This window comes from Molothrus ater, chromosome 4, assembly GCF_012460135.2.
Source record: "Molothrus ater isolate BHLD 08-10-18 breed brown headed cowbird chromosome 4, BPBGC_Mater_1.1, whole genome shotgun sequence".
NCBI lineage: Eukaryota > Metazoa > Chordata > Aves > Passeriformes > Icteridae > Molothrus > Molothrus ater.
In genome coordinates, this window is record NC_050481.2 from 8,430,324 (window position 1) to 8,446,928 (window position 16,605).

The 16,605-nt window shown below is 38.6% G+C and overlaps 1 protein-coding gene across 1 annotated transcript in view; it reads left to right on the forward strand.

The window, feature by feature from the left end:
* The window catches only part of TBC1D9 (TBC1 domain family member 9), a 47,026-nt gene that overhangs the window by 27,310 nt on the left and 3,111 nt on the right, over nucleotides 1-16,605 (forward strand). Inside the window, 14 exon segments of the mRNA XM_036383008.1 lie at nucleotides 529-699; nucleotides 1,148-1,298; nucleotides 2,659-2,873; nucleotides 4,282-4,399; nucleotides 5,466-5,648; nucleotides 5,651-5,750; nucleotides 6,467-6,596; nucleotides 9,484-9,582; nucleotides 9,702-9,770; nucleotides 11,038-11,278; nucleotides 14,392-14,457; nucleotides 15,248-15,334; nucleotides 16,220-16,294; nucleotides 16,435-16,535. Coding sequence (XP_036238901.1) covers nucleotides 529-699; nucleotides 1,148-1,298; nucleotides 2,659-2,873; nucleotides 4,282-4,399; nucleotides 5,466-5,648; nucleotides 5,651-5,750; nucleotides 6,467-6,596; nucleotides 9,484-9,582; nucleotides 9,702-9,770; nucleotides 11,038-11,278; nucleotides 14,392-14,457; nucleotides 15,248-15,334; nucleotides 16,220-16,294; nucleotides 16,435-16,535 — 1,806 coding nt within the window.

Sequence of the window (16,605 nt, forward strand, 5' to 3'; positions counted from 1 at the left end):
TGCTGGAACTTTTGCTGTAAATGGATCTAAGTGTTCTACCTACTGCATTATAAACACAAATTAAGTGTAAGCATTTACTACAATTTGTAATTTGACTACATATCTGGATATGCATGACTGACTTGCAATTTCAGGCATTTGGTGTGAACTGCTCCATGAGATTTTACTATGATACAGTTTCAAAGCTGTTTGAGAAGTCAGAAAATCCTTTTTCTTCAAAATACTTTTCTTCCAAATCACAATCTAGTATGCTATGATGTTGACAGATCAAGGGAGCTGGTTCAGTTGCCCAGGGCTACTTAGGGGTAACATTACCCTAGCCATTCTAGTTCTAGAATTTGGTTGTGCTTCAGGAGAGCTGTTGAGAAACTGGAAGCTATTTCCTTTTTCTCTCTCTACTGGTCTAATTTCTGCTGGCTTATGTTTTTGTTAACCGTTAGCATGTATACGTTTCGAAGTAGAGTGAAGTAAGAAGTCCAGATACTGGCTCATCTTTGTGCCTGTACTGCTTGTGACTGCTTTCTACAGGTGTTTACGAGGTCAAGTAGTTTAATTTCTGCCAGCCCTCACAAAAGCCTGAGCTCTGAGTCGGAGGGAGAGCGACAATTCAACCTCAATGATAACGGTATTCCAACAGCAACTCAAGCTTTAATGACCATGTATCGGCGCAGGTCACCTGAGGAGTTCAACCCTAAGCTGGTAAAGTACACTTCTGAGTGCTCCACCTGACTGAAAAGGCTGTCTAATGGTGTTTGCCTTAAAACCCATGTTGCTGACCCAGAAGAGTTTCATTCTGCCAGACAGTTAAGAAGGGGCAGTATTTTTCACAGAAGTAAAGGTTTGAACATATTGTTTTACCAGTACAAATAACTTGACTTCATAAAAGCAAACTTGGATGTAATTCAAGGGGATGTTGTATTCCTGCTCTTAAGTATAACTGCTTCTCTTAGCAGCAGGGTCTACTGGCATAGAAACTCAGGAATGGGAGGGGGCAGCCCATTAAGAAGCTAACTGGACTGCAGCCAAGTTATTTCTTGCTCACTTGGAAGGCTAGGATATTGCAGGCTTTTTAGCACTCAAGATTTTAGTGGGTCAGAGTGTTAGAAAGAGAAGCTGCATCTTTCTGCCTGCCTTCCTTTGCTTTTAGGCCAAGGAGTTCCTGAAGGAGCAGGCCTGGAAGATTCACTTTGCTGAATATGGCCAAGGGGTCTGTATGTATCGTACAGAGAAAACACGAGACCTGGTGCTAAAGGGCATTCCAGAAAGCATGAGAGGGGAACTTTGGCTGCTCTTTTCAGGTAGGTTTCCCTTTGAATGTGTCTGTGGGATATAAGCAAAAGCACGAGGGAAGAAGGGAATTCAAAGGTGATTAAAGGTGCACATAATAAGTGAAAATATTTGGATTCAGTTAGGCTGTGATTGTTAGAGGGTACCAGACAAGTTTAGACAAGATTTCTGTTAGCAAATGCCCTTTCTCAAACAGGCTCACATAATTAAGGAAGAATACATGAAAAGCAGAACACATGCTTGGTAACCAGAAGCCAGTAGTTTAGAGACCTTCTAGATGTTCAGCAACCACCAGCAAGCCTAATTCCCATTTATTTAATAATTTCTGGATCCAGTTAAGCTTTTAGCCTTCACAGCAATTTTAGCAAGGAGTTCCAAAGTTTAGGCTTGTTGCATGGAACCACAATCTTTTTTTGTTGTTGTTGATGATATTAAAAAAAAAAGCTACTCTAACATTTTATTAGGTTCTTCCATTATGTGAAAAAATGGTATGAAAATATTTGTCTGGGATTCTGTGCCATAAAGGATTCTCTACATATGTGTCCACTTAAAGTTGGGGTTTTTTTGAAGTTGAAGAATTTTATTACTAGTTATATGGAAATCCATCCTACTTCAGGCATTCATGTGCATTTTCTCTTTGCTGCTGGGCACTAGAGGAATGTTTTTGGAAGATAGACACAGCACTGCAGAGCTCTGTTTTGTGTCCTATTAACAGCTAGTTTGGACTAATGCTCACTGTGCATCTATAACTCATATTTTCTGTGTGGATTACTTTGTGCTACTGACACTTGATTTTGTTTCCAGAGAAGTTGTAAAGTCAGTAGGGAAATCTCATAGCAGCTCTGTGAGCATGTAGTGGTATCCCTAAGGCTGAGTGCCCTGCCCAAGATACAGCGTCATTTTCAGAAGTAGGAATAGAACTCCTGGGTTTTGGTCTCTTGCTTCTGGCTGACATGTCATACCCTCTGCAACCAGACATTAATCTACTCTGTTCCCAGGGCAAGTAGCTTTCTCAGAGACAAGTTTTGAGTTATTTAGGATAACCAAACCCACAGGCAGCTGCAGAGGGAGCTCATGATACCATGTGACTGCACAGTTGGTTTGTTCTTCACACCTCCTGTTTTGTTCTGGCTGAGAGGGATTTTAACCTCCTTATAAAAATGCCTGTAGAGAAGACAGGAAGGGCTGATAATCACCAAAGCACATACTTCTAAATTTTTTAATCACCTTTAAAGAAATAGTATTTTCATATTTGCTTTCAAAGTTCTTGGTGACACTCGGAATGGAAGGGGAGCAGATTATCATGTTCAAGTACTGTACCTGCTAAACCTTCCATTTTCCCTGGTTTTAATACTGTTCTCCTACTCCTAGGAGCCATTAATGAAATGACCACTCATCCTGGCTATTATGAGGACCTAGTGGAGAAATCTATGGGAAAATACAATCTTGCTACAGAAGAGATAGAGAGGGATCTGCACCGCTCCCTTCCAGAACACCCTGCATTCCAGAATGAGATGGGTATTGCTGCTCTAAGGAGAGTCTTGACAGCTTATGCTTTCAGAAATCCAAACATAGGCTATTGTCAGGTAATTGAAATACCCTGCACTCCTTCAGTTTCTGGAATTCCAGATCTTTCTTGCAGTCCTGTTCCTTCAGTCATGCACGTGAGGGTTTGGCTGTGTGAAGCACACTGAGGTGTGTATGGTGCTGTGAGCTCACAGCTCAGTGCTGCAGGAATGCTGAGGCCAGAGGGATGTCACACAAGGACCTGCTCTAACAGCAGTATTAGCAGCACACATTGAGAGACTTTCTGTAAGCATAATTTCTGCTCATAACTCTAGAAACTGCGCAGACGATAACAGAGCTGTCTACAGAAAATTACAATGTAAACTGAAGAAAGGTTATTTTCATATTAACAAAAAATCCCCTCAAAACCAAAACACATTGTGTTCAGCCTTAAATTTTTATCTATTTTTATCTGTCCATCTTGTAATGAAATGTTATTGAATGTATTAGTTATAACCCTCCAGAACCTCCTTTCCTCTTTCAATGATGCCATGTCATCGTTCAAAACAATGAAAAGAAAGAAAACCAGAAAACAGCTGAAAAACCAAGCAAAAAACCCCCAAACTTTGCAAAAAATAAAGTATCCTAGGAGATATCACTGGGAGTCCTAACCATATATCTGTGGAGTTAATGCTGACCCCAGTGCATGGTTTTGAGGTTCTTATGCCCATTATTCAAGTCACTTTAGTTTCTGGTCCTAAATAATTCTTTCATACTATATAATTTTGGTTTATCACTGGGGCCTTTTTTTGCATTCCTACATACTTTTGCAAAGAAGAAACTTAGATTTATTAGTATTAAGAAGCCTTATTAATATCTAACTTTTAAGACTTCCAGATGCAACTTGAGTAAGTGCAAGCAGTTGTAACAAGATACCATCATAAATTCTTTAATAGCACATGAGGTACTAAGTAATAGCTACAACATTTTTAAAGATTATTTAACAGAGAAGCAGTAGAAAGACATTTCAGTTGTGGTCCCTAAAACTGTCCCAGTAATTAATAACCTTGAGATTTGGTTCAGCTACAGTGAGAGTTCAGGCACCTCACTAGTGCTGTGGGAGGTGTTTTGTCTGCACCAGACCCAGATTCCCCAAGAGCACCTATGGCAGAATATCAGTAGCAGTGTAACAGATGCTTGCAGACCTGGGTCAGCCTTCTTAAAAAAAAAAAATCTGCAACACAAAACAAACAACCCAAAAAAACCCACCAAAAAGCCCCAGTGAAACAACAACAAAATGAAAGAAAAGCCTTACAATTTTCTGTGATTTGAAGCTTTCTGAAGAGCACTGGGGAAACACTCCTGTTTTTACAGGCAAGTACTTGAACAGTTTGGGATCTGCAGGGAGAGATGTAGCTCATTTCCTAACCACTTTTCTGCCCAGGTACAGTGCTAGATATTAAATAATTGCATTTCCCTTTCTTTTAGGCTATGAATATTGTCACTTCAGTGCTCCTCCTTTATGCAAAAGAGGAGGAAGCTTTCTGGCTGCTGGTGGCTCTGTGTGAGCGTATGCTGCCTGACTACTACAACACAAGAGTTGTTGGTATGCTTTGGGGGCATTTTTGAAATGACAGTATAAAACCTAACCAAATTGCCTGGTGTTATTTGTACTGAAACAAATAGATGGGTAGTTGCACCTGTGCATGCTAGTGAGGAGCCAGCTTGCTCAGGAGAATAAAGGCAATTTCCTAAAGAGGTAATGTTTTTGTTAATAGTTTTCACCTACTTAGGATCAGGTGACATTCTAAATTGGGGTTAAGTAAAGTAGATTGTTAAGAAAAGATGGGAGGCTAAAATTTGAGTTTGAAATGATGCAAGTAGCTGATTAAGGTAAGGTGGAAACAGGAGCTTCAGCAGTTTGCAGTAGAAGTCTTGGTGGCTGTACCTCTGATGTGAAAGGGCACAAGTATCAGAAAGCTGTTGTTGTCAGATGAGCTTCCTTGTGTATGTCTAAGACAGTGACTTCAATTTATCATGGAATCTGTTTTTACCATATCTCACAAATACTTGAGATACTCAGCCTTAGAAATTCTTCTTCCTGGCCTGTTTGAAACACTGATGTTGTGGCATGGGAATGTATAATACAGGGTTCTCTTGAAGTTAATCTGAGCCCTCATAGTCACCCTGGCCTCATTGAACAGGTGATGCTGAGGTCTTGCTCCAATTAGGAATGGTAATATAAAGCCACTATTTAACTTCTGCTAGTGCTAGACCAAATTACTCTGTTCTTACTTATTATGAAGTGTACCATTAAAACAGAAAAAAACTTATTACAGTTGAATTTATATGTATAGTAATGTAATGGAGTCTGTTACTCATTTGAAAGTGAGAAAATGTGCATAAGCACTGTGGAAAATATTCTTAGATTTTTTATAAATATATTTTTTTAAATATATTTTTATAAATATATTTTTAAAATATATTTTATATTTATATATTTATATATAAATATATTTATTTTATATTTATAAATATATTTTTTAAATATATTTTTATAAATATATTTTTATAAATATATTTTTTTTAAATATATAGGAGTCTTTTTCCTCCCCTCAATGGCCATGTATCAGTTGTTCCTGAATTAATTCACCCTTATTTATCTTCAACAGGAGCATTGGTGGATCAGGGTGTCTTTGAAGAGTTGGCTCGTGACTACATTCCACAGCTTTATGACTGCATGCAGGATCTGGGTGTCATCTCCACCATCTCCCTGTCCTGGTTCCTCACTCTTTTCCTCAGTGTAATGCCATTTGAAAGTGCAGTGGTAGTTGTGGATTGTTTCTTCTGTGAAGGAATAAGGTGATATTTCAGTTAGCACTCGCTGTCCTCGAAGCTAATGTAGACAAGTTGCTTAACTGTAAAGATGATGGAGAAGCCATGACAGTCTTGGGAAGGTATTTATTACAGAAAATTAAGTATCTTCGTGTTTGTGGTTTTGTTTGGGTTTTTTGGCCTGCTTTTCTGATTTGTATTCTATGTTGAAATACTAAATTTAAACCAGTATCATAAATGTAAATATTTTACCTACTTGTAGTCTCCTTTCATCCATGTAAGGTACTCCTTATATTATTTTAAAATAATGCTAACTGACCAACAAGATACAAATTCTTCTTTCAAGACATTCAAATAAACTTCCCAAACCTAGTTATAGAAATTCAACTTGATTCATTATTTTAGTGGATTACATGGGTTTTGTTACTTCAGCCTGCTACCTCTTAAGTATTAAGAAAAAGCCTTGGTGTTAAGGAAAGTTGTTTTGGGAATAGACTAACTTGGACTCAGAAGAATTAGGTAGGATCTTGAAAAAATAGATTTCAGTGGCTTGAGTCATTTCATCAGAGCTAGTGCTGCTGAGTGTAACCTCTGATTTTCTTGGGCTTGGTAGTGGTGTTTAGTTTTCCATATGCTTCTGGAACTTTGGAATTTTTTCATAATAAATTTCAGTAGTATAACCTTAAAGCCATTCTCTTCCTAGAGAATGGCTTTATCACTTCTACATGTAATAATCAATATGTAACCTGTATGCTGTTAACCCTCAGGAGGGAGGGCATACAAATTTATCTTGAATTTCTCATTTCTCTTTTTTTTTTTTCTTTTTTTTCCCCACCAGATACTTGGACAGTGTAACTAATAAGGACAGTACTCTTCCTCCCATTCCTCATCTTCACTCCCTGCTCAGTGATGATGTAGAGCCTTATCCTGAGGTGGATATCTTCAGGCTAATCAGGTCTTCCTATGAGGTAGGATAAGACTTCTTAACAGGAACTTAGCAACTAACACAACTTCTGCTTCACAGAGGAATTTGATACTCCAGTTTGGCTTTGCTTGAAACAGAAAGAACATAAAAGAAATGCAGACTCATCTGAGAAGCCTGAAATTGAGCAAGGAAGAGGAGTTAGACTTTCTTCTTCTTTTAACCAAGACTTTTAATTGGAGCTGTTTTCAGAGAAGTGCGAGGCCTCAAAGGAGAGCAGCCCACAACCAAAAAGTGATTTACGAACGAAAGGCTCAACTTTTAATTTGAAAGGAGTTAATTCTCATTTAAGCTTTTTTGTGCTTTTCCAAACTGAAACAATAGTGAAATCTGTATGATTTCAGAAGACCTTTCTTTTATCAGTGAAACTTTGTTTCTTTTGCCTTTCATTTACTTAAAAGTGCTGTTTGTGACCATGGGCCACTATATTCTCTACTATCACCAAAGCTGAAAGAAAATCCAAGTGAAAGGAGCTGCTAATAACTAATATCTATTAAAGGGCAGGACAAAGCCTGCAAAACCAGCTAAAATCTGCAGACTGGTTTAATTGTCCTTAAATTAAAAAAAAAAAAAAGCCATCAGTTAATATATGTCTGGTTACACTGACATTTTATAAAAATCAAGGAAAAACTGTAACGATTTTTTCTCTTTAATTTCCATTATTCCCTTCCATTGACATGGAGTTGATTTCTATAATATAAACTAAATGAGCATATTTTTGGTAATTTTTAGAAATTAAATTGCTAAGAGTCCTTGCTGGTGTGACCATCTATTCTTAATATTGTAGACATTTATCATTTAAAAATAATAGGAAGACCTACAGCTGAAGAAAACGTGGGGTTTTTTGAGACCTTTGCCTTCCCTCAAGCATACACACACCATCCCCAAGGAGGGGGGAAAACCTTGTCTCTTCCAGATGGTCCTGTGTGATATTTGTCATGGAAATGTGATGAGTCTGAGAGCTTGATGGCTCTGGCCAAGTCACAATACATGAATTGTTTTATGAACATCATGCTCTGACACTGTCCAGCTCTTAGGTAATCGTGTCAGATGCATCTATGAGAGGTCTCCAGTGAAAGTTGAAAGGATGCAGAAGAATTGCTTGGTAATAAGTGATTAGCCCCCCTCTCTGTGATGATATTGAGCAGACTTTCTACTTTCAAAGCAGAAATTGTCTTTAAAGAAGAGAATATACATAACAAGTGCATTTTATAGTGCCAGTAATTTCTTAATTTACTGAAAATAGTTTTCAGTAAGAAATCTCTTATCCTTTCATTCAATTTGCATGTAATTCAGAAGCCATAGATCCTGGTTTCATAACAATTATAGTAGAAGTGGCTGAAATAATGCATAATAACTGCAGTTTTAAAAGCCTGTGCACAACTCACTAGCTGTCTGTGGAGTGTAGACTCATAATCAGAGTTACATGTTTAACTCATTTAATTTGGGTGTTAGCTAGTTAGGAAAAAAATTGGTCTTCGACATTTCAGCTGTGTGTAGAGTGGTATCTGGCCATACTAACTAAAGAACTGACCCTGGAAGGTCTGTGCTGTGGGAAGGTTTGATTCAGTTTTGACCTTGAACAGGTGACATCTTTCCAACAACAACTCCTTATACAATTTGAAATTTAGCATGGACAAAGGACCATTCCCAGAAGGTAATCATCTGCAACCTTCCTCTTTTGAAGGCTACGTGAGTTTTAGTTTTATGGATGTGGACAGACCATCTTATTTGGCCTTCTAGTCCAGTAAATAAACTGATTACTGGAATAGGTGTGGCCTCAGAAGATCTGTCCTTCTAAGGTTTTGTCAATACCTGAAATACCTCTTTGATGCCTGATATTCATGAATATCTACATTCTACATCTTTATCTACATTCTGTTTTTGTCAGAAGACTTCTTTATCTGCAACATGCTCACAAGTACATAAAGCATTTTTTTACTCCCTAGGTACGTGATAAAGATGAACACCTTTATAGAGAAATGCAGCTTTAGCATTAATTTCATTTTACAAGGATATGCCAGCATATTATGACCTGCTTATGTAGATGCACTTGCACTGGAAATATAAATCCATCTTGTATGAAAGTGTGTCCTGCCACCCCTTTATGCTTTAGATGTGGTGTAGTTGATGTTTGGCATTGTTGTTCCTGCTGATCATCTGTGCATTCCTAGGTGTGTGGATTTTGGATGGCAAGAAACTTCTACTTATAATACTTCTACAAAAATGAATCTTAGGGATTAGGCATTCCTCTGCATATGAAAACATGGAATATTATTCCTAATAGGTTTTCCCCCTATGATGCTTTTGTAGTATGTGCAGGAGCTCCCTGACACTGTTATGTGCATTATGGAAAAAACTTCTGAAAATAAGACTTGGGTATTAAAGAGCATATTTTCCTAGTGGAAATTGCATTCTTGCAACTTTGTTTCAGATACTCAGAGGGTAAGGACTGCTGTACTGTCTCAGCCATTAGAGATCCCCAGATAGTTTAATATTCTCTTTCTGTTGTGATTATGAGACATTCCAGGACAAGCTGAAATATAACTCTGCAGGAGGACTTATGAAACAATCTATTCACAGAGATTTGCCAAGCAAGAAGTTTCTACGTACTGAGATTACAGTTTGAAATGAGAAGGTCTGAAATTAAATAAAGACCTCTCAAATTAAAATAAGTTATTGGGAAAAATAAAATCTAGCGATATACTCGTAAAGTCTTTGTAATTTTGTAATGTGTTTGAAAAATGCATTAACAGCATTTTCATTTGTGGTGCATCATATAATTAAATTAATTTTTCTAATAAATTAAAGGCAAGCTGAATATTCTGAATATTAATACACAGACAATCATGTACTACTTTTTCTCTTTCAAGAAATTTGGAAGTATCCGGGCAGATTTAATTGAACAAATGAGATTCAAACAAAGACTGAAAGTCATCCAAACCCTCGAAGATACGACAAAGCGCAATGTGGTCAGTACTGAAATAATGTTCTCTGCACGTAATAAGTTGAGTCAGTTTCTGAACTTAACTTGGCTTTTCAGTGCAACATGAATTTCAAATCTGTAACTGTTAATGTTGTGTTTCAAAAGGTACGGACTATTGTGACAGAGACTTCTTTTACTATCGATGAACTGGAGGAACTCTATGCGCTTTTCAAGGTAAAGCTGAGTGAAGATAAGATCATGTGCCTCTAGGAAGTGTAAATGTTCATTTTTGCTGTGGGACTCTGTCTTTTCTAAGCACCAAGTCAAGTCTGTCAGTTATTATTTGGTATCTTGATACAAATTTGAATTAGCTGCTGTATTACTGATATACAAAGAAATCCTAAACTCAAGCAGTTTTTAAAACATTGAGAAAGGTTTAGTTCACTAATTGATTTGTCCATGGAAAAAAACATATACTGGTAAAAAAATAAAATGAAAAATTGGATAGAGGCTTTTGATCAGTCATTAGAAACTAAACATATGTGTCTCTCTAGCTGACCCAAGTTTTGGAATTTATCACAATTATTCTGTTATCTCAGATAGTTCATACTTTTGTATAGCAGTAGCTGATTTTTGCCATTGTTAATGCTTTAATGCATTAAATGGGAATTTAATGCCACAAAGTGATGTGTTTTTCTAAGTTGGTTGTACAGCAGTGCCATTAGATCCACAGATTTAAAGGTGAGCATTTAAATGTGTTAGCTTCACCTTCATGCACGTCTTAAATTACTTTCTTCCTCTGTTTTAACTAGAGATTTTTTTTTAATATCATCAAGAATTTATATCCTGTAATTTCCCATCTGTAACAAGAAGTCCAAATTGTCCAAATCCTGCAGTGCCTTCTTTCAGTCTTCCATGAAATCAGTGAGACCAAGTCCGACAGTCTTCCCTGGTTAATGACTGTGCAGTGCTGGCATCTTTTTCTCTAAGCTTCTGAATTGTTTTGAATTAGATTCTGGCAAAATCAGCCCCAGAACCTCCACTGACTTCAGTTAAGACTGAAAGAACAGTACATTATTCACTGTTTTTGAGAATCTACAAAAAAATATTTCAAATAAACAGCTATTCTAATATGAGTAGAGATTAAATAAAGATTTCATGAGCCTTCTGACTTAGCCGCATGATGAGGGTGACCAAGCGCAACAAGCCTGGGAAGTCACAGTTCTGGTATTTCATGTTTCATCTACCTGAAGGCAGAAAAAGTTTTGCTTTATCTTCTTTTTTTCTTTTTTTTTTTTTAATAGAGGGATGTTTTTTTATGCTGTTTAGAGGAGAAACCCCTTCCAAAAGCAGAAGGGCTGGATAAACTGAAATGCATCTGTTATCTCGCATTGTTTTAAGAATGCATGTGGAAGAGTTGTTTGGCATTGTTTTTATCATGGAGAGGGATGCGTTGTGTCTAGAGGTGCTGACCGTGTCGTGGTGTTTACCTTGTGTTCAGGCAGAGCACCTGACGAGCTGCTACTGGGGAGGGAACAGCAATGCCACGGAGCGGCACGACCCCAGCCTGCCTTACCTGGAGCAGTACCGCATTGACTTCGAGCAGTTCAAGGGCATGTTTGCCCTCCTCTTCCCCTGGGCCTGTGGCACTCACTCAGACACGCTGGCTGCCCGCTTGTTCAGGCTTCTGGATGAAAATGGAGATCTGCTCATCAACTTCCGTGAATTCGTCTCTGGACTGAGTAAGGAGGATCCGCGGCGCTTTCAGACTAACGTGACAGACCAGTTTGTTTCTGTTCAGCTCATTTTTATCGTGCCTGTGCCAGTGGTCCCTTCAGACCTTAGTAGGTGAAGCTGCCTTAGGCAGTGGTGTATCACACTGGGAAAAGGACAATACATGAACAGATCCATTAGGATCTGAGGATTCCACCGACTGCTAACTCTCAACACAAAATCTAACTGCAACACAGGTGCTTAACGTAGGTGTATTTCCCCTAGGCATTAGTTAGAGTGTGAGGTACTGCCTCTCTTGCTTCTGAAATCAGTAACCGAAACTGCAGAGAGCAGTTTGGAAGTCCCCTGAAAAGGAGAAAATGGAGGTGCAGGTCAGAGAGGGAGGCTGAATGTTTTTAGTCTTGAAGAAGCAAGATTTCAGGGCATGAAAACCGACATTGCAAGCCCCAGGGTTAGCGTGAGGAAGCCAAGATGAGGCAGGAGCTGGCCCCTCCTTTTTTAAATATAGCAGGAGTTGTTTGCTGTAGGTGACCAACATCTCACCACCTACCATGTGTCATTTCAGGGCAATGTGGAATTTCTGCCAGCTCTATATTTTGATTCTTTTTGAGAGTGAAAAGGTTTCCTTGTCTGGCTTTCAGCAACTCTTTGTTAATTTAAGCATTAGGGCTCCAAATGCAGCCTTGCATTAAAACCTCTGCACAGAAGTAGTAGCACTTGTTCTCTTGTAAGTGCAAAACAGCTCTGACAATAAAACTGGCTGCACACCTCCCTTTCACACTACCCCAAAAATCCCAGTGTTTCCTGTGATGCAGTGATTTGTATTTGAGGCACTGTTCCATGTAGCACACTGGGGCCTTTTGAGGACCCAGAAATTAACTACTCTTCCAGTTCACAGGATGCTGTCAGGAACAGTCAACCAGCTATTGATGGAGACAGCAAATTTTGGAACCAATAATGAGTAATAAGAGCAAGGGCCAGTATTGAGCACTGTGAACAGAAATGTATGTAAAATGCACAGATGTGGCTATAAGCCAACATGACTGAACTAAAATCTTCAATGGGCAAAACAATCAAATATGCTCATTCTGAAATCTCCTATATTTTCAGAAACTAAGCCCACTGTGGTGTAATTCAAAAACCTTCTGTTTTTTTCCCCCTAAAAAGTAAATCAACCCTGCTGACACCTTTTTCAGTTGAGAAGCACATGAGTGGTAAGAAGGACAACACAGTCAACAAAAGAACAATGGGACCTGTTTGAGCATATTTCACCATGCCCCAGGACTTGTAATCATTCCATTTCTTTTTCATAGTCCCTACAAAACATAGCTCAAGAACCTCCTACTTCAGGTGCCTCTAGGGCCTCAGCTGAGCAAAGATGGAATAACTTTGTGCATTGTTTATGTTTACTGCGTGCCCTGTTAAAATAATATAGTCCAAATATAGGAGTGGTTTGCCCAATGAGTTGTGCTGCTCAGAAGAGGTTTTCAGCCTTGGTTAGGAGCTCTTTAAGTTATTCACTCTTGACAAAGCTCCCCTGCACTTCTGTAACACACTGGATTACAGCATGACAGCTGTTGACTGCACATCCAAGTAAGCTACAGCAATCTCTGCATGGATTCCAAGTGGCCTCCTGCCTCCCATCATGTTTTTGCAGTACTCCCTTCTCAGAGCACACAGCTCCCCATTCCCCAGTGGCTGCTGCTGACTGCAGTACTTGGCACAGCCTCCTGTCCAAGTCAGCACCCTGAAAGCTGTGTCCTGCAAGGAGTACTTGAGTGTATATTTTTTTTTTCTTTTTTGCTAGCAGGGTTTTTTCAACCACAGAATGCAGGAGGATATTCAAAAAGCAGAGTGGTAACCTCACCACTCCTCCGTGCCTTTCAGAGGCAGGATCACCTCCCTTGACCCTGCTGGCAATACTCTTCCTAATTTTGAGCAAAAAGGAAAAGGGATGCATGTAGGAGGAAGGAAGAGTGTGCATCAGGAAGCACATACAGATTTTTCTCCAACTGTAGCTATGGAGATTTTCAGTTCTCTTCAAATCTGGGGACAGAGAGAGCAACAAGCCTACACGTGTCACCCTGTGCCCTGAATCCTATTTTGCAGTTCCCTGTTGATGGAGGAGGCAGAAGTGCAGCCCGTTCTGTCCTTTGGTTATGTCACGTTGCCTTTACCAGAAGAGAATGCATTATCTGCATGGTGTGATACACCAGATGGGAACATCATGAGGTTCTGTGCTTAAAAAGGACCATGTTGAAAGCAAAATGGCTAATGTAGTTGTGCTCAACTTTGTTTTGGCCTAACATCTGTATTTATTGGAGTGTTAAGCTTTACAAGAGACTGTGATTGTTGGTACTTGCCACACCACACTCTGTAGTTTGCATAGCAGGGGTACATTGACACAGTCACCTATAAGGTCAAATAAATCTCTGCACAATCTAATTAGTAGAAGTTAGTTCATTTATTTATGGATGGCATGTCACAACAAGTAAGATGTATGAAAAAGTCTGATTATCTGTTATTTAGTTACTTGAAAATTAACTACTGTCCATTTAATTAATTGGAAGGAGGGGCTTCAATAGACCTCTTGGATTTCATACGGCTAATTCTAGTGTAGACCAGAAACAAGTAAGGGGTTGATGTGGAAAAATCACTAGAAAGCATTGCCTGAACATCAATTTAGCCCATGGCTAAGCTATGATCAATGCTGTTTATTTGAATTTCTCTCTTTTCTTTTTTTTGGTAAATATCTTACTGCTCTGAGACATGTGATGTTGTTATTAGATCCTCAGATCAGAAAGTTTGAATTCAACACAAAAAAGGTCTTGTTAAGTTCCAGCTAGAGGCCTTTCTGAGTGATAATGCCATAACCATAGACAGAGTTTTACGAAATAGGCATTTAAAAAAGGACCCAAGATTCAAGTATGAAATTCAGGGTAGATTGGTCTGTGTTCTCTTACTGTTTTTACTGTATGAAGTCGAGTGACTGCCTTATGATCTGGAGCTTGAAAGGGGTACAGTACTTCCCAGAGTGAATGTAGCAGCTGTTATTGTGGCAATAACAAATAAAATGGCACGGAATGCTGACTAGTAACACACTGCATCTAATGTTGTTCAGGTGCAGCATGCCATGGAGATCTTACAGAGAAGCTGAAGCTACTGTATAAAATGCATGTTTTGCCTGGTAAGTAAATCATATTAAAATAGCTCTTGTTTTGCTGAGAACAGGAATTTGGAGCAGAGTTGTTTATGACTGGCTTTCCCAATTAAAAATTAATTTGTGGGAATTACTGTATCTGTTTATGCAGCACTAAAATAAGGGAGCTTCTACTCTAACCAGACAGATTTGGAAAGTCTGAAAGCATCCTCACAGCCCTCAATTGCTCCCTCCATAAACATATAAATGTGCACATCTACATGCTGTGGTAAACATATCTAAAAACTTTGAGAGGACATTCCCATTTGTCTACTTTGAACATGGCTGATTGCTCCCAGCTGGTTTTGCTTGGAGGTAGGCCTGAGTGATTCAGTAATTTAAATGGGAAAAAATACTTCAAATACTTTCTAAAAATACTTAAAATTAAAAAAGACATTGAACTATTACCAAAAATACCTGGTTTTAAGAATGCAGTTTCTCATATCTGGGGACTGGCAAGCTCATTCCAAATGATGACAGGTTGTTTCAAGGTAGGAAAGAGGGCAAACCCTGCAGTAAGTAATGGAAGTTGGCATGGGAAGATGGGAAAGCCAGCCTCTAGAAGCAAACAGCTCCTTGTGCTACAGTATTGGATGTTGGGAAGGAGACAATTCAGGTGCAGTTGTTCATCTCCTATGAGCTGAAAAGAGATGATTCCTAGCACATCACACCCTCGTACTTCTAGAAATCTACATTCGAAATGTATTAATGGAAATATCTTTCAGTTTTTGATTAAAGAGTGAAATTTTTAATGAAAGAATCTTGCTATGTTGCTTAGATCCATCCCCTGAGCAAGAAGAGCCAGACTCTGCTTTTGAAGCTACTCAGTACTTTTTTGAGGACATCACACCAGACTGTACACATGGTAGGCATCTTTTGTCTCGGGCATGAGAAGATGAGGTGATGCATTTCAATCAGCATGTCTTTTTAGGGAGCTACTTTTTAATGGGATTAAACTTTGTTAGCAAAGTATTCTCTGTGAAAAGTATTATGGAGCCTTTGTATATGTGTTGCCATCTTGAGAGGTGCAGGTATGTGTACACTCAGAGCCCCCTGAATTGTGCATTGCAGAAGTTCTTGTAGAATAACTCCATGTGTTGTAGTAGAAGTAATTTTGTGAAGAACGAGAATAGATAGATTGGCTTTCAAGATGTATTTGGATCAGAACTTAAAACGTTCTAAAACACCGAGAGCAAAAGATAAATCAAAATGTAGTTCAGCAGTTGGAAATCTCATGTGCCCTAACGAGAGCCAGGGTCTCATCCCTTCTGCTTTATTGACTTTCTTGTTATACTTGATGTGAAGTTTCTTTTTGATTCAAGAAAAAGATAACCCATCCTTCAGGTTATAAGTGGGAGGAAAGTTGTTTGAAAATACAGGTAAGAGTTAATAGTCTAGAAATGGCAATTTCAAGTCCTGAGAGGCAAAAGAGGATGCACCAGTATAATCACCAAACATGTATCATGCTAGGAGGTGTGTTGTGTTAGCATGGGTTAATCATTGTACTATGTGGACAAAACCTAAGGTTGTCCCAGCCTAAGTAGTGATAGTATAAATTAAATAGAATTTATGGGCAGGTTTAAGGGTAAACAAAGCCATAATTTATACCTGTGATTTTTACTCTGCTTTTTTTTTGCAGAGCTTGTAAATATTTGTAAACATTTTGTTATTTTGCACTGTACACGTGAAAACAATGTGTGTATCTAAACCCACACTGATCTCTCTCTCCCCCTGCCCCTCCACTTCCTAGTTGTTGGCCTAGACAGCAGGAGCAAACATGGAGTAGATGATGGGTTTGTTACAGTGAGTCTGAAAACAGACAAAGGTATGCTTGGTCTCTCCTTGTGAGTTACATATTTTCATTTCATGTAAAGATGCTCCTTTTGAAAATGGGGAATAAAGGTAATAATTTGAGGTTTCTTCATGGACTTTTTCCTCCACCTCTGGCTAATTTGTTGGCAATAGGCAAGAAGAGCTCACAAGAGAATCGAAATTACCTGAGAATGTGGAGCCAAGAGAATAAATCCAAAGCAAAAAACACAAAGGACTTACCCAAGCTGAATCAGGTACTTCCGCTGCCACTTTTCATTAAATTTAAACTTTCTTCACGTATCTATAAATATTCAATGTATTAAC